The sequence below is a fragment of the Numenius arquata genome, chromosome 4, assembly GCF_964106895.1.
Source record: "Numenius arquata chromosome 4, bNumArq3.hap1.1, whole genome shotgun sequence".
NCBI classification, from domain to species: domain Eukaryota; kingdom Metazoa; phylum Chordata; class Aves; order Charadriiformes; family Scolopacidae; genus Numenius; species Numenius arquata.
In genome coordinates, this window is record NC_133579.1 from 35,390,813 (window position 1) to 35,416,892 (window position 26,080).

At 38.6% G+C, this 26,080-nt stretch overlaps 1 protein-coding gene across 1 annotated transcript in view; it reads right to left on the reverse strand.

Moving 5' to 3' along the window:
* GABBR2 (gamma-aminobutyric acid type B receptor subunit 2) overlaps positions 1 to 26,080 on the reverse strand; it is a 486,116-nt gene that overhangs the window by 205,428 nt on the left and 254,608 nt on the right. The window contains exon 9 of the mRNA XM_074146426.1: positions 5,428 to 5,488. Coding sequence (XP_074002527.1) covers positions 5,428 to 5,488 — 61 coding nt within the window. The remainder of the gene's footprint in view (positions 1 to 5,427; positions 5,489 to 26,080) is intronic.

Consider the following 26,080-nt stretch of genomic DNA (forward strand, 5'->3'; position numbering starts at 1 on the left):
ATCCCTCTGTCTATGTCTTTGATAAAAATGTTAAACAGTACTGGTCCCAGGACGGACCCTTGAGGGACACCACTAGTCACTGCTCTCCATCTGGACTTAAAGCCATTGAGTACCACCCTCTGGGTGCGACCATTCAGCCAATTCCTTATCCACCGAACCGTCCACCCATCAAATCCGTATCCCTCCAATTTGGCAAGTAGAATGTTGTGAGGAACTGTGTCAAAGGCCTTACAGAAGTCCAGGTAGATTACATCCATAGGTCGCCCCTTGTCTACTGACCTAGTCACTTTATCATAGAAGGCCACTAGGTTAGTCAGGCAGGACTTGCCCCTAGTAAAGCCATGTTGGCTGTCCTGAATCATCCCCCTGTCCTCCATGTGCCCAAGCATGGCGTCCAGAAGGATCTGCTCCATGATCTTCCCAGGCACAGAGGTGAGGCTGACAGGTCGGTAGTTCCCAGGGTCCTCCTTTCTTCCCTTTTTAAAAATGGGTGTGATGTTTCCTTTCTTCCAGTCTGCAGGGACTTCACCTGACTGCCATGACTTTTCGAATATCATGGAAAGTGGTTTTGCAACTTCATCAGCCAGTTCCTTCAGGACTCTGGGATGGATTTCATCAGGTCCCATGGACTTGTATGTCTTTAGATTCCTTAGGTGATCACGTACCATGCCTTCAGTTATAGTGGGATGGACTTTGTCACCTGGATCCTCAACTTGTGGGCCATCAATACAAGAGCTAGGAGGAGAGGGGTTGCCAGTGAAGACTGAGGCAAAAAAATTATTGAGAACTTCTGCCTTCTCTTCCTCCATTGATACAAGTTCCCCATTGCTGCTCTTTAGGGAGGGTACATTTTCTTTAACCTTCCTTTTCTGGTTAATGTACCTGTAGAAGCCTTTCTTGTTTTTCTTTATGTCCCTTGCCAAGTCCAATTCTAGCTGTGCCTTGGCCTCCCTGACCTCATTCCTACACAGCCGGGCAACATCCCTATACTCTTCCCAGGTTGCCTGTCCCTTCTTCCATTTCCTGTGTAGCCCCATCTTACCCCTTAGTTTGACCAGCAGGTCCCGGCTCAACCATGATGGTTTCTTGCCTTCCTTACCCAATTTCCTACATGTTGGGATTGAGATCTTTTGTGCTCTATGGAGAGCATCCTTAAAGATCTGCCAGCTTTGTTCTGCTCCCTTGTCCCTAAGGGCAGTTTCCCATGGGGTCCTAAGATCCACAACACAAACTGGTTCTGTGGGTTATATACTGGACAGATGTAAAACATAAAAAAAATACACAAAGGCAATTAGTCTTATTATTTATATAAACCCTTATGAAAGCAAGAACCAAACATAGTTAAGAGTCTGCTGGATTGTATTTAGAATAATAGAAGGAAACTTTTCCAGGGTTGTATTGGTGCCCCTGGAGAACAAACTATTGTATCTGTAGGTGATTCTGCAGAATTGCTTAAGTCTCCTTCATTGAAGCAGTTGTGGACAGCAAACAAATCAGAACTAAGTAGAAGATCTGAGGCTCCAGGAGAGCAATTTTGGGTTCTCATGTAGCTTGCTTTTGAGTGTGGGGTAGACATTTGTTTGTCTGTTTCTGTTGATTTCACTCACAGAAGTGTATCTTGGGTTTTTACTGCAGAAATTCAGTAATGCCTTTTCTAAGACCAGTGGTGTTACACTGGACAAGCCATGCTCTCACTCTTGCTTGGTACCCAGATCAGCCTTCAACACCAACAAACTTACTATCCTATCACCTGGCTATATGAATTGAAACTCTTTAATTCTTTGACCTTTTCTTCCCCAAAAGACACAGCAGGTGACCACCCACTTTCTTCATGTTTTCTCAATAGACAGTACCACAGACTTTTGCTCCTACCTACAAGAAGTCTGATTTATGCACATTTCAATGCTATTTGTTTACAATTCAGCTCTAATTTTCCTTTTTAATCTATTCTAGCACAGAAGGCTTTTAGGTTTTCTCTAACACCTGACAGAAATAGGAATATGACTGAAAGCAAGGTGCCTTTTATGCTCCAGTTGGATTAATCAGAAATGACCTGTCAAAGTGAACCACTTTGAAGGACGGGTAGGTATCTGTTCTTGCAGCCTCCTGCATCACAGCAATCTACAGTCTCAGTTTTATTGCCGCCCTCCCTGCTCCTTGATATGCACACAACAGTTGCCAGGACCCTCTTTCAGTTCTCACTAGTCAAAAGATTTTGGCCATCTACTTCAACTGTATGTTTGACAATGAGAATGGTCCTTTAATTGCACCCATGGAAAAATGGCTTCATTCAGAAGGATGCCAGCTTCAAACATCACTTGGATATTTGAGCTAGACTGACAGACTGCTCTTTATTTGCCAGTAAGGTAGGGGAAGAAAATGCTGTAAAGTGTGCTTTGTACTCTCCGCTGCATACTAAATCATTCCTGGGTGGTATTCATGATCTATAAAGCAGTAAGTAGTTCGGTCACAGCTATCTCTGGCACCATCTGTTTGACCACTTGCAAAACTAACGGGCTGCACAGAAGCTGAAAAAGAGACATGACTAGCGTGAGTTTGGGAAAAACTATATCTAGCTTCAAAATTAAGCCAGCTATTCAAAATCTCATCACAGCGTGTCAGGCATACTGCAATTACCCTCTGAACCCTCACAGGCTGGTTTTCCCTCGCCTCTGGCAGACACGGCTGTCTGCTTTTTCCATAGCCAAAATGTTTGCAGATAGTCTCATGAACACAAAAGTTTCCAGAAAAGAACAAAAAATGAAGCTCCTGGGTCTACCCAGCTGATTTTCTACCCCAGCAAATAAGGAAGAGTGTTTTTGGCCAAGGAATCCTGTTTCTGATATACGATTGCCTATTTACCCATTATCTTTTTCTGCATTTAAATATTTCTGATAACTGTGCATTTTCATTCAAATTGTTAACTAAACTATATACCAGTGTAGATGAAGAAATTACTCTTGAGGTACAGAATGCTAAAACTAATGATTCCCAATTATTATATTTGGATAATAAGCTACTAATACATTTAATATATGCTATACTCAAAACTACAATTAATCTCATAAGAGCGTTTACGTGACATCTTTGATGCGGTCTTTTTTTCCTAGAAATCATTATGATTTGTATTATATTAAACAAAAAAAAGTTAAATGAATGAATTGTGTATCTGTTTCAAGCCTGATAACACCTAACAGCTATAACTACAAAGGAAAAGCCCATTTACCATTTTAAGTACTGGAGTTAATTAACTTCTTTCCACTATTAGGAACTTAACCAATAAAGAATTCTTCTGAACAAATTAATAATTTCCACAATTATGCCACAAGTATCAAACATGAAAGCCTTGTATAAAAACAATACGAATGAAAAAACAGAAAAAAAAATTGTTAATAGTTAGAATATCACTTGCAGTTAAAAAAAGATTACTTTCACCTATGTTGTTATACTGTTCCTTATTTCAATTTCTCATACATTGTACAATGTACAAGGATGTACATTTTTGTACATTCTTTTCATTTCCAAAATTAGTAAGAAACTAAACAACACATAAGACCAGGCTTCAGATGTGTTGACAGAATACTGTTTTCATGACAGATAATCCAGCCCTTCTCCTGCACTTCTCCCTCAGATGCCTGGGTTATAAAAAAACTTTTTCCTGTGAGTTAATTGGAAACCTTTGGTTGGTGATCAAAAACCCGGGTATGTGCCTGAATCAATTCTGAAACTGTCATTATCTAATTGCAAGGAATTACAAAATGGGTGCCTGTCTCCTGCGTTCTTATTGAGCAAACAGCACTTCACCTGACAGTAAAACCACTGGTGTTAAATAGCATCTGCTGTGAAACTGAAATCTTTATAAAGAAACTCAAATTTGAACGGTTGAAAGTAAAAACCTGTATAAAATTAGCCATCCTGGACTTCCATTGCTCCTCCAGATTAGCTCAGGAGATGCGTGTCGTACCTCCCCGTGATCTCCAATCACATCCTTAATGCGCAGAGGGAATGCGCCGAACTTCCTCCTTGCTCAGAGACTATACACAGTTGCCTTAGGCATAATGCATAAGGGCTAATGCACAGGGTATACACGGTTGCCTTAGGCATAATGCATAAGGGCTCCTTCAGACTTCTGAGGAATAAATACCCCATGTAAAAACCCCTTATAATATTTTGTCATGATTCTTACGACATTTTCTCATGATCCTTTCATGTGGTTGTAAACACCGCTAGTATGAAAAAATGGGGGGAGGAAGGGGGCAGGAAAAGAGGAAGCAATCAATATTTATCTTAGTGTTGAGCAAGAATTTCTAAATTATATTATCATGACATGATGTCTGCAAAGTTTTAGTGGGTAGGAATGCTTCAGGGAACATGAGTTAGTATCATCAGTTATAGTTGTGAAGGCAAGAGCAATCCCGAATATTGCTTCAGTAAATTAGAATGAGTAACAGATCCCCTCAAGTGCATTGCTGTTCATTAATAATAATGCCCATACAGCAGACAATTTCTGCTTAAAGTATGAGCCTTTGTAACTTGGTCAGCAGGATTGTGCTTAAAGTGATCTCCTAAAACAAAGGGAGTGCAAACTTCTTTCTCATGCATCGTCTGAAAAGGATTTGGCAGCTTTCTCACTACTACTCTCACAAGACCATCCAAATGTAATCATCTCCAGTTTTATCTCAGCCTCAGCCTAGGAACAAAAACATGAATCACATTCTATAAAGTGTAGAAACAACTATAACATGTCTTCTATGGACCACCAGTTCTGCAGAAAACTCTCCCAAGCAAGCACCTCATCCTGGCTGCAGATGACCCCTGACAAATCCCCAGGGCTGCATTTCTGGTCTCTGCTGCTGAGACCATTCCCTGCAGGAGCAGCTCAGGCTGAGAGAAGACAGCAGGCTTGGTGAGCCGCACTGTGGAGTGTGTTGCCTCTAAGGGATGGGGTCAGCAGTGTGTGTCCTCTGCACGCTTAGGGACCAACTCCTGAAGCAACTTTTAGCAAGCAGTTGCAGAACGTCAAAAGTGAGTCTTCAGAGAGCACAAACACTAACTTGAAAGAGCTTAACAGTAAAAAGCCTCTCTAAGTTCCTCTTCACGTACAGTTTTCAGAAACAACTGTATTAAGAAGTGGATGCTCAGCTGACCAGTACAGCTTTATAGATCAGTAGTTTCTGTAAGTATGTGGATTTTCTTCTAGAAAAAATTCTTGGAAATATCTGGGAATAGCTCAGAGCACGCAGGATTCAAAACACAGTATTTCAAACAGGTAACAAAACTTTCTGAGTACCTTGCTGTATCTTCCAAGCGCCTTTTTTTTTCAAAATAATGGTACATATTTAAAACATCCTGAAACAAATACAACTGATGCACAAGTTTGAAACTGCATACATAATTATAATGAAAATTAAATTGTCTGCAACTTACCTTGGAATTGTGTAAATTTGATGGTTCCCATCCTCTCTCCATTTCTGAAAACAACTTGGCCCTAAATAAAATAAAGAAATATCTTAAAAGTTTTATAAATATTATATTTATATATAATATATAAATAATTTATATATTTATATATTTCCATTTATATATGTCCAATTTATAAATATCTCATAATATAGTTTCATTAGCACTGAAATTATTTTCCATTCACTGTTAAAATTACCCAACTAAGGTTTAAACTTTTTAAGACAGCAGATTCAACCAAGGTTAAAACAACTGTGTAACACCTCCTTAAAGCTTTCTTCCATCCATTTCAAATGGCCTTAGAAAGTTGACCAGTGTTATCACCCACTTTTCATAGATGGGAATGGAGCAATGATAAAGCCAGTAACTTACTGAGTCTCAGGTGATGAGAGATATGCAAACAATCGATTTTCACCGTGTGACTGTTTTCATCAAGGCTATGTAAGAGCTATCAAAGATCACACAAGAAAATGGTTCTTGGTTCTCCATTTCATTCATCATATTGTTCTCCGGATGGCTCTATTATCTACTTATATCAATGATTATGGATATCTGTAGCTTTTGTTGCTTGGTTTTGTACTACGTCAGCATGCACGTCCCAGTATTCTTTTTAAATGTAACGCCTTTAAGTCAGTACCACCCTTTGTTGTGCTTCATGTTGTTACTCTTCAAAATAATAGTCACATAATACTGAAACCTCTTCAAATATCCCCAGCAAATTACTCCCATCTTTCATCCCATCTTTCCAATTTAAATTTTGAAAAGATCTTGTTAAATTTCTTCCTTACTTCAGCTATTTTGTGATTGAGTATGAAAGAAGAGGTGTTCACTCATTTATGCTAAGAAGTATTTTTAATATTTTGAACTTGCAGAGGAGCGCTGAGTGCTGTCAGTATAGATTGCTGTTTTACTGCCTCCCCAGTTTGGTTTATTATTATCATTTCCATTAATCTTTTTTTTAGCAGACACCAGGATAAGAGAAATCAAACAATAAGCATGTAAGGCTACAATACGTTTTCCTGTGCAAGCCAGCCCCTTTTTGCATAAACCTTTTTGGTCACTAAGAGGCTGCATTGAAGGCAACCATCTGAATTACTGAAATCTGCAAGGAAAGGTACAATGGGTGTGTAGTACAGCACGCTCACCCCACATTTTCTGCAAGCCACAAGACGCTATTTTCCTTTGATAAATAGAAGACACCCTTCAACAAGTGTAAACTACCTTGTGCTAAGCCTTAAAAGCCAAAACACCCAAGCTGTGACAAAAAGAGAGATGAGAAATTGACACTGGTAATGAGAGAAATTCTGGCGACAGCTGCAGAAGGCCACTGGACCTGCTCCTACTGAAATCCAGTTGAGCCAAGTCTCGCCCAGTGGCTGCTAACACAGCTCCAGGAGAGAACGTAAAACATGAGCTGGCAGATCAACCTGCGCACCTTAACAGCCTTCATCCAGATCCCCTCTAGTTTGGAGAAGTATGATTAAACATCCCTTCATTTCAACATAGTCATAATGCATTTGCCAACTTGGTTTAAGTAAATAATAGTAAAAAATATTAAAGACTTGATGGTGTGCAAGCATCACTTATTGCAGACATATCTGTGGTCAATCCAGTCTTAACCTTGTTAAATTCTTGGTTCTGTGACCTGTGTCGGAGATTTCTATAGTTAAATTTTTCACTGTGTGGAAAAATTACTTTTTCATTTGATTTTAAATTTACTGCCTTTAACTCTGTCTCCTCTTATTCTTTTATTACCAGATATAAACTTCTAAGGACTGTAAGTTGCAGTCTACTAGAGTGCTATTTATAGATAAACATACAGCAAGAATCACTGCTATCATCTATGATCACAGTCATCTATGATTGTCATCTATTATTGATAGCATAATATACCAGCTCATGAAATTTTCTAGATTCCAAGTGCTACTGGTTTGCAATATTTTATCATTGCTTCTTGTAAAATCACACACATTTTTATCATTCAGTAGGACAGACATATACCATATGCATCTGCTGACTAGAGATAAATACATACATCCTCATTGACACATTCTGAAACTATCAACAAAACACAAATCGGGTCGAATGCTCTGAATAAATATAAAAAATTGGATTAAAAAAATATATACAGTTATAGATTTAGAAGTACTTGTTTTTATCAACTTCCCTTTGCTAGGATTTGTGGCTTATACTGATCTAAGCAGTAGATAAATAAAGATATGGATGATGGTGATGAAAGTTATAGAGCAACTCGCGAAAATGTCCTTGTTATCTGAAAAATTTTCAGTCATGGTGTTTTACTTCCATTAAAGCTTACTGGAAAAATGCTAAAAAGTCAAATGGGTTATTAAAAGGAGTAACAATTTCTTAACACTATTTTATGACTTCTGACATTGTCTTGGGTGTAGTTCAAAAACTGCAGAGTCTGTATTTTACACATACAGATAGTAACAGGACAAAAAAAAACCTTTTGAGAAATTGAAACTGGCTATTTATTCCATGTGTAATCCAACTAGTAAATCTGTTTTCAAAGGTAAAAACAAAAAATAAATCAGCAAGAAGCCCCAAAGCAGGAATCTCTAGTGCAATCCATGATGATGACAATACATATTTATTATGCAGGCATCAAAACTGCAACCGCAGCTGCAGTGACCACTTGATTCTTTGCTCCTCGGGAACACGCTGCTTCATAATAACATGTGACAAGTAGCTACAGCATCTCAAGTACCTTAAACCCCTCAAGACTCTGAAATTCCTGTGTGCTGGGTGAGGAAACACTCTTAGATTTCTCCTGGGGTTTTAGGTAACCCCAGCAGACATGGACATAGTGTTCCTGTTGCAGTACTTGGTTCTGCCAACGTGGCAGAAAGCAGCACACCTCATGAACACTGGGAAATTGTATAAATAGCAATACTTTCATTTCACTTTTACAAATATTAACTTAATACAGGAATAGGAAGGTAACACATTGCTTTCACCACTATTTTATGAAAAATAAGGCAAGTACCTTCAGGGTAAAAAAAGTTATATAAATATATAATAAAATGTTGTAGTATTTAATTTCATAGACTTACAGCAATGCTAGTAAGAAATTGCTGTAAGTGTTTCAGAAACCTGTTTTGTAGAAATGATGTGCTGATTTATGGCATGAGAATTGAGTTATAATCTGATGATGTTCTATGGCTCACGTCAAGTCATTTCTTTGCCACTGAGGTAACATACCATAAGATTTAGCTAGAGAGTTATCTTCTTTAGACTTGAGATTCATAAATTACTAACAGTGTTTTTTCCTTTATTTAAAGTAGCAGATGTTTGAATAATAGATATTCCTAATATACACCCTAAGTGCTGACATTACAAAAGCAAATCTTAGTACTATTTCGTCCTTTATTTTTATCTCATCACATACTCCAGCACATGTGCTAGTACAGGCTGTAGCTTATGCTGTGACCCACCATAAAATCTAGATCTTATGAAATCTATGTGAATATAAAAACAGACATAAAAATAAAAATTCTCTTTTATCTTCCATTGTGTTTTGGTGACATTGCATAGGCATATTTAGATACTTATTAGCAAAAGGATCAGTGATCGTCTAGAAGAGAAGTACAGCTTTAAACAAAATAATAAAAGTAATGTTAATACTAACTTCTGCAGAACATAATTATCAGATTAAAACAATATTTCCCAGTCAAGTAATTATTTTACTTCAAGAGATATAAAATATGATCTCTGTCCTTAACAAAAATTTAATTCAACTGCACAAGTGAATTACTTGAACTTAGCTTACACCACGTATTTCACTATACATTAAAATGATTAATCAACAAAGCTTTCCTCTTCATTACACACAGATCATCCCAATGGAAACCATCAGAAACCAAACCGCTACCTTAGTGCCTATTTTATTTTCTTCAATCATCTTTCTTCACCGGTTGCAAAAGTGATACTAGAGTAAATACCAATTCTATAAGTGATCTGCCCAACTTTGAGCTGCTTCACATCAGCAATTATCCTTGAAAAGCTGATGGGAAGGAAACAGAAAGTATGTGGCTTGAAGTCCAACAGACAACGATGTGAACAGAGGGTGGAAGAGAAGCTGAATGAGCTCAGTCTGGCACAGTGTGGTAGCTCTGGATGTCGCTGCTGGTATGTACAGCCACTGCTGCGCACAGCATCTCAATGACCTTTATTTGGGATCCGTTGCAGCCGCGTAACTCATAATGCAGCCTTAGAAAAGTGTACCTTACACATTTTTTCTAAATGTACAACCATCCCATAAGGGAAAACAATACTAGTTGCACATTTCAAGTTAGACAGGTTGGATGACAGAAATACAGAAGCTTATGTTGGGGGTTTTTTCGTGGCTTTGTTATTGTTTGGGTTTTTTTTCAGATACATCTCGGAGTCCAGCTCTTATTCTTGTAATTGTTTGGCTTATTTTTTTCCCCAAAATAGACAGTGTTTCAATGTCCTTTTCAAATGAGAAAAACCAGAACTGGACCAAACATTTCAATGGTGTTGGTCTCACAATTGCCATACACAAAGACAACATCTCTGTGTTTCTTCTGTGTACTGCCACCTTCTATGTGCTCTGTTTTACAAGCCTATCATTGATATTTGTCCTATTCACATGTATTTTGTTACACAGCATAACTGCATTTCATCTCATTGCTAAAAAGACAGTCTCTACCCTCCCTGGATGTACAATCTTCACCTTTTTTCTTGAATTGCTGTTCCCTTAATCCATCAGTCCTTTACTTGTGGCCAGAATAAGAAGTCCACAACAATCACCCACTTGCATTCACAAAGTATTAGCCAACATTAGCTTTATTTTAGAAACATGGGACTTCCCCTCTCTTTATAGCAGTTAGTAATTTGTCTAAACTTGGAAGCAGCTGTTTTTTATTCTTTATTTCTTTTCCTGGTGGATAAAAAGTAGTTATCTTTGGTATATTATGAACATGTCATTAAGCTCTTTCTGAGCTACGCAGCACTAGTATTTATTAGAAGTTTCTTTGCATTATCACTGACAGTATTATTATTCAGCTCTGGACGTAAGCCCATGCCAAAGTTAGAATTCTTTCATTCCCCAGGCACTGAAATCCACAGCCAACACATTTTTTTATTCACATCTTTAGCTTTCTTCATCAGTCAATAAAACCAGAGTTCAGAAGACTCTTAACTGCTCTCTCAGTCAGGGCCAGGTCTGCACTTTGACCATCATTTTATTTACTGTATGTTTTCTTATGCAAAGTGTCTCAAATATAGTAAACATAGAAATAAATAAATAGCATTTATTTCCATGATTTTCAATACTATACTTACAAAAAATGTCTGCTCTAGACCATGCTTGCTTCCTTCTCCAACAGTCTTCCCCCATATGGCACCAATTTTTTATTTATTCAAATTTGTATTATATACTCAGCTTAGACTTGGTATCTTATTGTTGATCTAAATTGTCATAATTACATATTCAAGCTAAATTAATAGCACAAACACCCCTTCATCAGAGAAGACATCATGAGTATATTGACACATGCATCACAGCTGGATGCAAGGCAGTTAAATGCCACACGACTTGTGTTCCCTGAGCATTTTCCAATGGGCTGGTACATTCCAGGGCTCTGCCTCAGTTCCACTTCGCTGTCCAGGAATCTGGGCTACTGTCCCCTATAGGCAAGTAATCTCACCGTATAACAGTGTTTACCCCCAGTGGCTTTCCCTGAAATGCCTGAACCTACACAGTCAAGCCAAAAGTGACCATGAGTATTTTTTTCCAAAAATAAATTATCTCAGCCACTCTAGGGGTTCTTGAGTTAGATATTTAATATAAAGTAAACCATTTAAATAAATGCATGCAGGAATACCTGAAAAGCAGTGGGATAACTAAGGCAATTGAAGTTATATTTCTAATTTAAAACACAGTGCATTTTTGTCAGAGAGTAATTAATATATAATTTAAACTGTCCCTTTAAGTTCTGTGACATCTGCTGAAATCAAGGTGCACTTCTGATCATATAGTGTCCTTATTGGACTAAGTCAAATAAAAGTAGGAGCCAAGGAGTTTGCAACATCACAGGACAGCAAACCTAGGAGCTTGCTAACACCCAAAGGGCAGGTACTGTGCTCCCATGTTCCTCCTAGCTGCACAGTCCTACACCTGCCTGGTGGTAGCTTGGCACTCATCAGGCCCCAGTGCGAGCTGTCGTGGATTATTAAACCAGCAAAATGTATTCAGTGATTTTTTTGTTTGTTTATTTTATTTTGTATTGTTTTGGCAAGCGGGGGAGATGGCGTTTCTGAACTGCTTTCCAGAGCCAGCCCCAGAGCCAGCACAAAGGAGCCCTGGAAGGACGCAAGTACTTGCAGAGAGAGCTAGGACGGAGGGAGTGAGACACCCTCTGCTAGTCCCAGCTCCCTTCAGAAACCTTTCTGTGTCATCAGGCAATCCACACAGCCCACTACCCACATGTTACACATGCTTGATTTACTCAGACAGGACTCCTTAGCTACAGACATGCCTCCTCTGACATGCACAAAGCAGCAAGGTGGCTTTCTGTGGGTCTTGGCTCTGCAGCTGCTAGGCGGTGAAGAGCTACAAGCTGTAATTCATAACCTCTACCACCCTCCAAACATCACCTCTAAGACAGAAGTTTACAGAGAAAGGGAATATCATTTAGTCTATCAAATGATATAGTTGAGAGGAACCCAACAAGCTTTTAGCTCTGCAAGTCTGACCTCACTTCTGAAACAAAACAGCAAACTTCCAGGTGAGGGCAGCTTGTGCACAAATCTTCTGGTTTCAACCTAGTTACACCACTCAATTAGGTGGAGACAAAAAGCTGAGCACAGGAGACCTGAGCACAGTGCCAGAGGACACTAGGGAGACAGCAATAAAGTTGTCACCCTCTGTGGGATAAAGAGGTAATTGTCACCTTTGGAACACTGAGAGGAGAGCAGACGCCAGAGGATGATGAAAATTAAGCTGCTTCATAAAATCAACAATGCTTCCGAAACCATGATTTTATATCCTTAGATCGCTGCGGATAAAATGTTTCTAGAACATTTGATCAAAGCCGACCCAGTGACTTCAGCTTTTCAAGCCTCGAGACTATTTTCAGAAAAGGTGTTTCTGTCAAAATTCTCAAGATTGAAGACTTAAATCTGAAATATTTTATGATCCAAAGGGATTTCTTTTCCCTGCCTGTTTTCTCTCTTATGACATTTTCTAAAAGATTTGGGTAACTGAACAGTGGTGTCTGGAGAGCAGCAGCAGCAGAGCAGCTCAAAGAGCAGGTGTGAAGCACAGCTAAAAATCTGGTCTTGGCAAATATTTTCTAAATGAAGCAATACCACCATTCTCATCTAAACAGATACTTGTGTTCTAGCTAGACAAAGCAGGCATAAAACAGCATGAAAAAACGAACATGCTTATTTCTAAGCATTAAATATTTGTCTTCACCACAGGAATAATGCTTGAAAAATATACTCGCAAATGACTGAGTTTCCCAAACATGAAAACATAGGCTTTGGAGAAAGAAAGAAGATAAAAGGATGGAACAGAAGTGTACAGAAAAAAATTTTCTGGTAATCGTGATAGTGGTGGAAAAGAAGAATGAAGAATCAGTGCCCATCAAATCCCACAATATTGGAACTAGGAGGCACTCATCAAAACTATTAGGACATTGTTCTAAAGCAGAAAAACCAGTGCTGTTTTTCATGTTGTTCCTTTGCACAGCAGGTAGTGAACTTTTGAAATTTTCATTGAGTGGGGTTTGCTTTTTTATTTGTTTGGGAGGTCAACCAGTCTACTGACCTTATGAGACACTTCATATATTCTTATGTAGCTTCTTCTGTACCCTTGGTAGACAGAAAGGTAAATGGAAAATCAGTTTTATCTCAGGGTTCAGGAAACACCCATGATTTTTTAAATTGGTTACAGAAACTGCTTCAACATGAGCAAAGTATGGGATAAGTAGATATACGGGTTCACATCAGAGGCCATTTGGAAATAAAGAACACAGGAGAGAGACATATAAAAGTAACATTTTTTTTCTTTCTTTTTTTTCCAGGGTAAAATGTGTTCTGGGCAAAATTATCCAGCAATTTTAATAAAAGAGATGGGCTTGGTGCCTCATATCTGCCAAGAGAAGATCCCTACTGATACAAGTAGTCTGTGGCATTGGCCAGTTGGGCTCTTTGCTCTGGCACAAGCCAAAAGGCTTGCAGAATATGTAACAGAGTTTCCAGAAATTAAAAATAAAAAAAATTCTCTGGTTTCCTTTAGTATGAACCATCTTGAATTACAAGCATTGCCCCAAAACAGGTTTCCTCAAAAAAATGGCTATACTGTGCATCTCCAAATATCATGAGAGGAATGAGAGACTTGTATTCCACAGCTGGGCTGGAAGAAACGGCAAGTGAAGACTAGCACCTTAAGTTTCAAATTTTGGGAAAAGTTGATCAAGTATAACAATATTTTTATGAGCCTATCATCCAAATACATCCTGAATCTAAGATTATGTGAAAATACAAAATACTGTAAGCCTTACCATCATGATTTCATCATGCTGCCACTTAACTCCCTTCTAAATAAAGAGTTCCAGTCCATTCAGTCTCTTCTTCATAGGAGAGGGGATATTTTTTTTTGTCTATCTCCAATCTCTAAAACCCTTTTTCAATTTTCTTATTTATTTTCTGAGGAAGACTATCCATAACTGAAACACAGAAGGTCTTGCTGTGTAGAAGGGTGCCACTGTTTCTAACTAATATTTTGCTATCTGAACCTTACCATATTATGGGCAGAACTTCTCTTTTTTCAGGGAAGTACAGGAATCAGATGGGGAATGGACAGGATTTCTTTGGATGAAATTTCTTCCCTCCATCTCAGCAGCGTCCTCTGTTATCTTTGCACAAAAGCATGCTTTTGCGAGCACAATGACATGAGATAAACCCAGACTATGCTGTTGCCTTAGATTAGCATTTAGATTCATATACACAATTTTACACAGCTATGCTGAAATGACACAGAACAATCATAGCATTTTTTCAGCACAGCAAGCAAAAGTATGATTAGTGAACATCTGAGCATTCTATTTTACACACAGAAGCAATTCTAAGGGAATAATGTCTCTGACAGGGTACCAGCAATTCATAAGCAGGTGAAGGTGAGGAAAGAAAATACTAGCCATGAAATCACGCATCAAACTGTTTTGCACTTGCTGGCCATCGCAGGTGAAGAAAGAAGAAACCTTTATGCTTTGTCAGTCATTAATGCGCTTTTACACATTCAGCTAGGCTTACGATTAGCACAAGGCAGAGCAGTTATATGCTCTTCTTTTGTCATTCTTTCTTGCCATATCAGTTGTATCTAAGGACAAAGTTTTTCCGCTACATGAGCCATCTCTTCCAGTGCCCACATAAGCAAGCTCTTTGTTGGCTGCCTAAAACATGATCATCGTTAGTGGTTTTAGGTTTAAAGCATGACAAGAAATTAAAATGAAACATATACACTTGACAAACTTTTTTACAACTTTTCTTGAATACTTTGTAAACAAAACAACAGGTACTGGAATTGTTTGCAACAAACACTGTCAAGTCTGGTGATATAGGTAACTGACTGATGACTACTATTTAGCCAGCTTCATGATCTATAGTTGGTCTCTGAAGCATGAGCAAAATAATCCCTTTACTATTGACTCAATTTCTTTCAGATGTGTGTAAAAACATTGATGTAAACAACCTGTCTTTCAGAGTGGCAAGAGAAGAGGAAATAGTCTGAAGCACTGGGACTAGGAACTCAAGCCATTTCCTGTGTGTATTAAAAAGTAAATATGAACTGCTGAGGTGATGTTCAGAATTGTTCTTTTGAGGTTGAGTCCCTGGTGATTTCAGTTTCTAGCTCTGTGTGTCTGTAGAAACAGCATAACAGCACATTATATTTCACCACCACAGGTTTTTTTCACTGCTTTTGGAAGAATGAATCAGAAGAGATGGCATAAAGCCTTTTAAGGACACCACATTAAGCAGCAGTACTATCTCTTCAACAGTGCAATTTCAGATGATGTTCTGAAGTAATTTCTTCCATTTTCTTTAAACTGCATTAATCCCAGCAGAGAGCACAACTGCACAGGCTGTATTTCATTTGTTCTGATGATGACTCGAAAGTCTGCAAGAGCCACTACCTCTTCTTCCTGCCCAGATACTGTCACATTGGCTCGATGTAGGAGACCACGTTGTTTACTATGTTCTTTCTAATGAGCAGGCAGCCTATGTTATTAGCAAGGTCTTTGCATCCAAAGTAGAGCACACTGGCATTATTCACGGGCAAGTGCTGAGCACAGAGTTTTCAGACAATTATCTTTCTAAGTGAGGAACTTTAATTCAAAACTTTCTTAATAAGAAAGAAAAATTTAAAAAAGGCACAAAGACCAGGCAGCTTTACAGAACTTTTTAAGTATGAATAGCTGTCGATCTTGGATGACTCTTGCTACTGGGTAGAGAAAAGGCTATATGATAAGAGACTCCTTCACAGTGCTACCTGGCTACTCTACGTCTGAAAATTCCCCTGCAGGCATTAGTGTGAGCTGACACCAATCAGAAAAGAGTACTTGGAATTAGCTAAAAAGCTGTTTTTTTAGTGAACAGCCATACATGGCTAGAACACAAATGCTGATTTTCCCTCTTTAGTCAGTACAAGCTCTTACACAGGAACTCAAACCCTTTTATCCAATATTCATGAAATGTTTCTAGTGACTAGAGGATCTTAAAGCTTCCTTTGGCAAATCAATTAAGGCAGCTCAAGGCACACAGGAACTGTTCTGGACATTAACTTTCTAATATATATTTCCTAGTGACAGTCACTGAAATGGGACAGTTTTCCATTTCATAATGGAACAGACATAATCTTCATTTATCTAAATTTACAGCAAGCTTCTAAGAGGCTTTTATTTTAGTCCACTTGTAGTTTTGGCTTTACTTGACAACTGTCAGAACTACTATGACATTTAAGATGGCTGTTTCTGTAAAGCTAAAAAGCCTAGGCTAAACTATTTCTAATCCTGGGACTCTTAGAATTACTTTTCTTTAAAATTTCAGATTTTGTCTATATTGCTTTCCATATCAGAAAGCACTCTTGAAGACAGCTATGTTTGATGATAATGAAGTAGATGTTTCATCCTCTTCCACTTCTTTATCGCTGCATCCCTCCAGGTGATTGCTTTCATCAGTATCAAATTCTGACTGAAAGCTGGAGAGAAGAGCATTAGCGTTGCTGGGCACAGAGATTTGAAGAGGTTTGGCAGTGGCAGGAAGGAGGTTTAACCAACATATTCTTCATAAAATCAAATTCTGCCTTTTTCATTGTCCATTTTAATCCTTCAGGCTGTTCTAACCTGTGCCAACAGCCTGCAGAGAACCAGTGAGATATAATTGGCATGGTTTTGAAACTTTAAAGATTCTCTATTTATATCCTTGTAGCAGTTTTACTGAGGAAAGACAGCAGTCTCTATGTTCTTCCAGTCAGATCCACAGACGTTGGAAGAGGCTCGTTTCGGTTTCTGAGATGTCAGTGATCAGCGTCATATACCGTTAGATCCTACACAGCATATCAGCTTCCCAGCTGGCATATATCAGAGCTCTCAATGGTAGCTCTCTTCAGACTCTATAAAGCAATGCTTAGAGTAATGGTGTTACTTTGGGATCACTTTTCTAACATTTTCAGAACAGTGAAGTTAAGGCTTACTGATATTTAAACATCCTCTCACTGTGATGGATGCTTTCAAAAACATTTGTGAAATACTTTGTTGTTTCAAATACGTTCTCTGCCTAAAATGAACTTAAAATCAATGTCATACTACAAATTTGAGACATATCTAGAATGCACAGTCACTTAACAGAGAAACAGTGTATTTTTAAAAGATATTATTTGTAACCTCTTCAAGATTTCCCAAGGACATGATGATGGAGTGAAAACAAAGCAACAGATAATATTTCATTGTCACCTCTATAGTCACACTAGCTAATTTGCAGAAATGAGAAGAAATGCAAGTTATTAATGAAGTGAGTCCTCTTTTGCTTTTCTTCTAACTCAAAGCAGTGTGCAAAGTCCAATTAATGACATGATATAGCTAAGGACTAGACATCTCTCCCTCTTTTCCCCCTCCAACATTCTCACGCCAGACATGGTATCTAAACCACGTTGTGCAGACTAATTCAGATGCACCAAGATGAGTGAACTGGTAAATCTACACAGGAAAACATGATTGGTTGGAATCAGTTGTCTGGAAGTACAATCAGATTCCAAGGCTACCAAGCTTGGTCTAGCAAATCCCCTTTCTCAGCTCGGATACAATTAAACTGCTTCGGGAAAAATAAATAAATAAATGAATTGCATCTATCTTTACGGTACTGGTCTCAGTTCTAGATTCAAGAGGAGCACAGGCAGAATCAGAGTCAGTAAATTTGGAACTGGAAGGGAATTACTACCCATCAATGCATTAGCAAGTGGCTGTATTCATATCTAAGCCTTTTCTGGGAGTTATAAAACTCCGCATGGGGAGCTTTTCACTTCCATCATTCTCATCAGAAGACTGCTTCTGAACCTGAATATTCTGGTCTTTTAAACTTTTCCTCTAGCTTTCAGGTTCCTCTTATTTTTAGCCATATATTTACTTTTAGGCTTACAATATGATTTGGACTAAACAGCTGTTTCTCCTATGTTTTTTGGCTGATATCTATGCAGAGAACAAGCAGTTCTCCTCCCAGCATACCAGGTATTCTCTGAGACACCACAGAGAGAGGAAAACAGCTGAGTTATCTTTCCACCACAAAAATTGGTATTATATAGGTATCGGTATAGGTATTATATAGGTATAGGTAGACTTTTACCTGCCCAGTCTGAAATGCCTCCCTCATCCACAGTGTATATAGGGAACTTCATGTTCCAGAATGGAGGCAGGGGTTGAAATTCAGCATCCTGAAAGTGAGACTGAGGAGGAACCATTCTGGGCTGCTGCTGTTTGAACCTTGGACACCTCCATTCTCTTTAAAAGCCTCTGGTATGTCTAAAGCAGACAGCTGCCTCAGTGCATACCCTGCTTTTTTTACTTTTATTTTCTCCAGTGTCTCTTACTGTAACCCTCAAGATCCTTTAGCTTTTCCTACATGACATTTTAATTGTCCTCTATCTTAAGAGTGCCTTTCAAATCCATGTTATGAATAACGCTCCTACTTTTAGTGTGAGGCATAAATGAAGATATTTAATAATATAAGTTCAAGAGCTGATAGAGGTGTATTGGAGAAACTCTGCTAAAAGTGTCCCCTCTCCTAGCCCTTGCAGTCCAGCCTGGGGTTACCTCTCCTACAGCTATATTCTAGCTTTTTTACTTATTTTTCTTGTGACCCTATATCAAATGGCTACGTGAAGCCCAGACAGATATACTCTGCTCCATTTCCCATGCACTCAGACAGGCTTGCCATGAGGCAGAGCTGACTATGTATTAGGCATTTTCCAAAGAACAGAGACCCTCAACTTCTAGATTTGGGTTTGATTTATTATGTTTTACTAACATCTAGTTTAAATGATGTCTACATGTGGGCATTACTAATTAAGTTGTGTAGAGAAAGCTTGTATCTGGTCGCATGCTCATTAAGTGACTAAGGCTGTCCTCTGATAATTTGGCAGAATAACACAATTCAGTTATTTAATACTAAACTGACTTTCAAATTCATATATCCCTTACTTTTACTTACTTGCAAAGAAAAAGAAAAATAATAAATTTTAAATCTACACAAAATGCTGGAAAAAACCTCACAGAATTTTCTCACATGGAAAAAGGACTTAAAGTCAATTTTAAGATTTTAAAAATATTTGAAAGGAAAACGTTAAATATTTATTTTGAAAATGTAGAAACAACTTTCTACATTTTTTTAAAATATTGAAAATATTCAGATATTTAAATCTTGGGGAAAAAATGTTTGTGTCTGCATCAGAAGGCTGATGGTGGCAGAATATCACTCAAAAGAACAGATAATTTTTGATTGACTCATAACTGCACTCTTTAAAGAATAATATAAACAAATTACACTAATTTCCCTAACTTATATTCAGCAAGGACTGCACTCCTTTGAATACAAGGTGTGGTTTCTTTTCCCCCAAACTAATGTCTCCACAGCAGTACCCCAGCATCACATCCCTGGATCATGCTGAGCTGGGTTGAATTGCTGTTAGAGCCCCAGCAGTGGGCTCTACCAACCCAGCAAGCCGATGCCAGAGTGAATCCACTGGGACCACTGCTGGTGGCATTTCAGCTCATGCTGAAGGAAGTCCTGAAACTCTGTTCTGCAGAGGATGCTGAACTGATTTTAAGGTAAAATCTTTGAAGGCAAGTCCAGTGGCCCAGCTCTTGCTCTGCCTGTTTTTCTGTTCCCAGGGAAAGAAAAGATCACCTCATATTCAAAAGCCTCCTGGGTTGGTGTCAGTGTAGAAACCGTTATCTTATCAGTTTGGCTGCTTACTTCAGCCCTGTTTGAGAGATCAGACCTTTAAGGTCTAGGAAGCACTATACTTGGAAGAGACTTCACTGGAAAACACAAAACCCCCATCATTTCAAGACGCAGTATTCTTAATTTTCCTACAAAAGATTCAACACTCAAGTTCTAAATAAGTACAATGAGTTGAAGCTCATGCTGACGCCTCTATAATTAAAGCATTCCAGCATCAGGTGCTTGGCTTCTTGGAGATGAGTACATGAAGAAAGACAGCAACAATATCTAAACAGCCTGAAGGAAGACAAATGACAGATTCCATTATTTTCTCTGGCTATCTCCAGTATCGTAACCTTTTCCTTATCTTTGTTACCACACTCACACTGAATTGCATGGGACTAAATTTCTTTTTAATACTTTGACAAACTGCACCGCTCTGGACAATACCAGCAAACCAAATTCACAGCTGCCCTTAAAAATCAGTTACTTCTATTTTTTTAATACTTGTCATCAATCATCTATGCTAATTGGCCAAGTGTATGGCATTCCCATAGTGTATTAAATGTCCCAAAATAACTAATGAGAAGCCTTTTATTTCATCTGTCTCAAATGAAAGTGGTATTAGAATAAGAAAGTATTTCCTTCTTGAATTCAATGAATATTTATGATGTTTTTCACTATATTGCAGTGGTATGACAATGTTGAATTCCAGCTAGAATGAGGATACAGCACTTAAAAGGAGATTCTACTCTTTCTATCAGTCATAAAAGGAATTAATAATTGCAAAACAGCTAACACAAACAATTACTTCTCAAATTAGATCATATTTTATCTTCATATTCTAAGCTGGAAAAGGAATCTCTTAATTTGTAGCAATAACTATCTTTAAAAACACTAATAATGTGAATCCATTTATTAAATATTTGTAAAGCTATTTTATGCACAGTACTAATGCTGACTGATCAAAGTGTATGTAATTAATGGATAAGAAAGCAATTGTTGCAACAATGGAAATCTTATTAGCATATAAATTATCTTGTTTTCAAAAGCTTAAAATACCCATATAAGGAAGATGCCACTTATATCAGACTGTTTTTCTGAAGCCATTAAACCAAGTCCACTTCCCTAGAAGGGCCATACTGCTGTGTCTCATGGTAACAGAAAAAACCTCATCCTCAGGACAGAAACTTGTATGAAATTATCAGGAAGTTTCAATGCAGATCTGGGTACCAGGCGGTGCTGCTGGGCTATGTTACTGTCCAAGTTAGATAAAGGAATTTATGCAGTACTGTTTTTCAATCCTATTTCTCTTCTATTACTAGCCATCAGATAACGTGCATTGGTAACCCCAGGAGAGAGGGCGTTATCTATCAGGTTCTTCATTTTTTTTCATCAGAAATCTTTCCTATGCAATGTGGCAGGGCAACTATACAGGAATAGAAGAGGTGACACATTTGCAGATGAGGCTGTGTCTTTCTTGACTCAATGTATTCAGAAGAAGGAATTTTACTTACTAAACCCTGGCAATAATTTCTGTGGCTTGAATCCAAGAACAATTTCCAGTGCTTTCTGATTTATGTCACAGGGTGGACACAGACTGTCCTAGAGACGAAGACACAATGTTCATGCTCTTGCCAGGGTATGTTCATATTCTTGAAGAAAGACACAATGTTCATACTCTTACATTTTAAAGACTGAAATTTATTTTGCTCCCTATACAGTGGTGTGTACACAGGGAGTAGTGGATCTAGTGCTAAAGTTGCTCCTAGCTGTGAACCTTTTTATATGGGTAGTCATCTCTCTACGGATGTTGTTTGTCACAATTTCTGTAAGGCCTTTGACATGGTACCCCACAACACCCTTTTCTCTAAATTGGAGAGGTATGGATCTGATGGGTGGACTGTTTGGTGGATGAGGAATTGGTTGGATGCTTGTAGCCAGAGGGTAGTGGTCAACAGCAAAATGTCCAGATGGAGATCGGATACTGATCAGAGATCGTTGACACACCTGAGGGACAGGATGGCCTCCAGAGGAACCTGGACAGGCTCGAGAAGTGTGCCCGTGTGAGCCTCATGAGGTTCAACAAGTCCAAGTGCTGGGTCCTGCACCTGGATTGGGGCAACCCCCAGTACCAATACAGGCTGGGGGATGAAGGGATTAGGAGTAGCCCTGTCGAGAAGGACTTGGGAGAGCTAGTAGATGAAAAGCTAAACATGAGCCAACAATGTGCACTCACAGCCCAGAAAGCCAACTGTATCCTGGGCTGCACCAAAGAAGCGTGGGCAGCAGGTCAAGGGAGGTGATTCTGCCCCTCCACTCCACTCTCATGAGACCCTAGTCTCTCACTCTCATGAGACCCTAGTCTCATGAGAGTACTGCGTTCCACTCTAGGGCCTTCAGCACACAAAAGACGTTGACCTGTCGGAGTGGGTCCAGAGGAGGGCCACAAAAATGATCAGAGGGCTGAAGCACCTTTGCTATGAGGACAGGCTGAGAAAGTTGGGGCTGTTCAGCCTGGAGAAGAGAAGGGTCCAGGAAGACCATGTTGCGACCTTTCAGGACTTAAAGGGAGCCTACAGGAAAGATGGGGACAAACTTTTAGCAGGCCTGTTGTGATAGGACAAGAAGTAATAGCTTCAAATTAAATTTAATTTAAATTAAAAGAGGGAAGATTTAGACTAGATACAAGGAAGGAAATTTTTACAATGAGGGTGGTCAAACACTGGAACAAGTTACCCTGAGAGATGGTAGATGCGCCACCCCTGGAAACATTGAAGGCCAGCTTGGATGAGCAACCTGATTTAGCTGAAGATGTCCCTGCTCGTTGAAGGAGGGCGGAGTAGATGATCTTTAAATGTCCCTTCCAGTCCAAATTATTCTATGATTCTATGATATCTAACCCCCAAGAGACTATCAATATCCTATTTAAGGCAATGTCTGGGGAGAAAATTCATATCTCCAATCATTCTAATCCGTATTTGATCAACAGTATCATAGAAAATATCTGAAGTCTTCTACTGACATCAGTGAAGACCAGTTAATACAAATTTCTGTCTCAAGACAGCATTCAACTTTTTTGTTAAAATGTGTCCAAATGATAATTATTTTTACCCGGAACATACACTTCTTATTAATACAGGCCATTTAGAGGTTTTCTGAGCCTCTGAACCTCTTTATTCCTAGGAACTGAGCCACTACTCACTCCACTGAGCTTTTATTCATGCAAGTATTCCCATGGGAAGTAATGGACTAAATATTCTAGATCACATCTAAGCAAGAGAAACTTTCCTATTAACTGCTCTCAGTGAGAAGGCTGAAACTTTTTATTTTGTATGTGGACTACCATACCCCATTGTAACCTTTTTGTCCAAACAAAATGCATTTTACGTGCAGCCATATATTCCCACCGAACCTAAAGTAGAAGCCAGCTGCTGTATTTATTCCAAAGTGCTTAATGTTTCTATGTGTCAAATCAAGATCATTTGGTCACTGCATGCAGTCAATCAAATTTGGTGTATCTCAGAATGGTGCTAATCAGGGAGACATGTTATCGTTCCACAACTTTAGCCCACCCTGTAAAGAGCTACGGGTGCTGTCGTAGTAAGCCCTTCAGGACTCCTTAGGCATTTTGCTTCTTTCCTATCACTTATCTGTTTTACCTGATGATGTAAACCAAAAAGCAACTGAACAAAAACATTGTAGTTCAACGTTTGAAATAAACAGCAGATTTCCTGAAAACAAGGTACATTCAACAAAACTAAAGTCTTGGGTTAGTTCTCCTTTTCCTCCTTTTCCCATTTCACCCACAACTACTGCAGAACTTCAACAAGCATCAGATCCAGCAAAAACTTTCAAGTTTTGTGAAATCTGTCTGTTCATTTCAATGTGCAACACTTAGAGCTGATTCTTGTGTCTGACCTTCGAAACCAAGCCATCTCACCATGCAACAAGTAAATTGCAAGAGCCTATCACAGAATATCTCTTCAAGCAGAGTTGGAAATGGTGCCTAATCCACAGCAGGCTTGACTTGAGTGCTGCCTCCACAGGGTGCAGCATCATGATTCATGTACACCAACCCAATACTGCTGCTGCTGTTGGGTTACTCTACTTCTACACTGAGAAGCCTTGTGAGTGGCAAGAGAGCAGTTATTTTCGGATTCCCTGATCCCATCAGTGCTCAGTTTACTGTCCAGCATAGTGGGTTTGCTGATATCACAAAAGTGAAAAGGAAACAGTAAGACAAAATGCTGAAGAGCAGGCCTGAAACAAGAACATGAGAAACTGTTGCTTAAAATGAATCATCTTTCCTTCTTTCATATCCTGGATGGCTAATCTGAAGAGAATTATGACCCCTTCTGCTGAAGCAAACAGTACCATCTGTTTTCTAAGCAGGTTTTTTTTTTTATTATTATTTTCACCTTTTTTAACATCTTTATACTCAACCTTTGCTTTACAGTGAAATCAGGTAAGGTCAGGTTTTGTTTTTCACATAGATTGTAAAAACAGTATTTTTCAACAACTTTCAAGAAGCAGCATTCAACATATAGCTTTCCTACATTACCAGGAGGAACAAGCTTCCATGTTTCTCCTGTTAGTTTATGATAACTCTTGATAACCTATTTTTGTGTTTGGAGAGTTCAAATAAACCTAGGCTTCAAATAAAAATACCTCACAATTTCTTTTGCTGACACAAATAGAACATAAAAATATCAACAACAGCATTGTTAGTAGTTTTGCGGAGAATTTTGACACATTCAAGTTCTGAATAAATATTCAGCATTTCTAATGTTCCATATCTGCAATCAGTGAGTACAAATGCATACTAATTACTGTGCATTTTAGAAGTACTATATAGTAAATATCAGAATCACTGAAAGGACTTGCCTTGCTTTAATTAATGTTAGAGAGAGACAAGCTGTACATACGCTGTCAGTAAAGGCATCCTTGTTACCCTGTCTGCGAAGAGACTGCACAGAAGGTGGCTGGGGAGGATGCCAACTGTTCCCACCTATATCAGTACTACCCTCCTGCAGTTAATTACAAGATTAAGCTAACAAAACATGCAGGCTTCAGGAACCTGGACAGCAAAATAGTCAGTGTTTACAATAAAATAAGGCAGATCTAAACAAACTAATGTGCAAACTAGAGGCAGCGAGGAAAAATGGTGACGAGGAGAAGCAAAAGGGCCTCTGTCTGTCTGGAGTAAGCTTAGGAATAATTTATACTGTGAAAACTCCTATCACTTACAAACACTTCCACTGCAGAAAGATGTGAATTAATGAAGGGAAATTCATAAAGCCAGAACACAAAAGCAGCTGTTGCCAACATCATGCATGTCAAATACTATTTCCCCTCTCAGATCACAGCATTTAAATCAATGGCCTGCTCACTGCCACATAACTTTTTAACATATGCATTGGTAGAGGAATTTAAATCAAATCAGGTACATAGGGATTAATTTCCTGGGGAGAAGTAAGATCTTTCCATCTATACAGCATGGTTGAGTAACAAGTGAAATGAGATATTGCCACAAATATTTGAAGGAGGCAATCAGCAAAGAAAAAAGCTTTTTCATTTAGGTACTGCAAAGGTAATTAAAGAAGGACTATAGTAGGAAAAGAACAGTAGATCTACAGGACAAAGAAGGCTAGGAGAGCGAAATATGTCTTTAATAAAGACTTCAAGCTTTGGTCATGACCAGCAGGATTCTGTTGCAAGTGTAGCGATAAGAGCTAAAGATATTGCCATCTTGGAGTGGAAGAGAGATGGTGGTAAAGAGCAAATCATGCGTGCAGAGCTTTAAGGCTGTGCACTAAAGCATCTGCATTGTTGCTCTGCAAAGCAAACCACGCACATTTGATTAATTACAATCAGTGTTTCAGTCAAACAAATAGTGTAGTCTGAATTATGAATGTAAACTGTGCCTTATTTTGGCTGCCAATTAATAAAGGTTAAAGGGACGAACTTGAAGTTGTATTTACCTAAAGACTGTCGTTATTACAAACAACTTTTCTCATTGCTATAACTGAAAGACAATTGAAACAACAATAACAGAATCTTGTGAATGTAATAGAGTTTAAATATTTTACCATGATGAGTTAATTCTTTTTACAAAAATGGAGAAAATAAT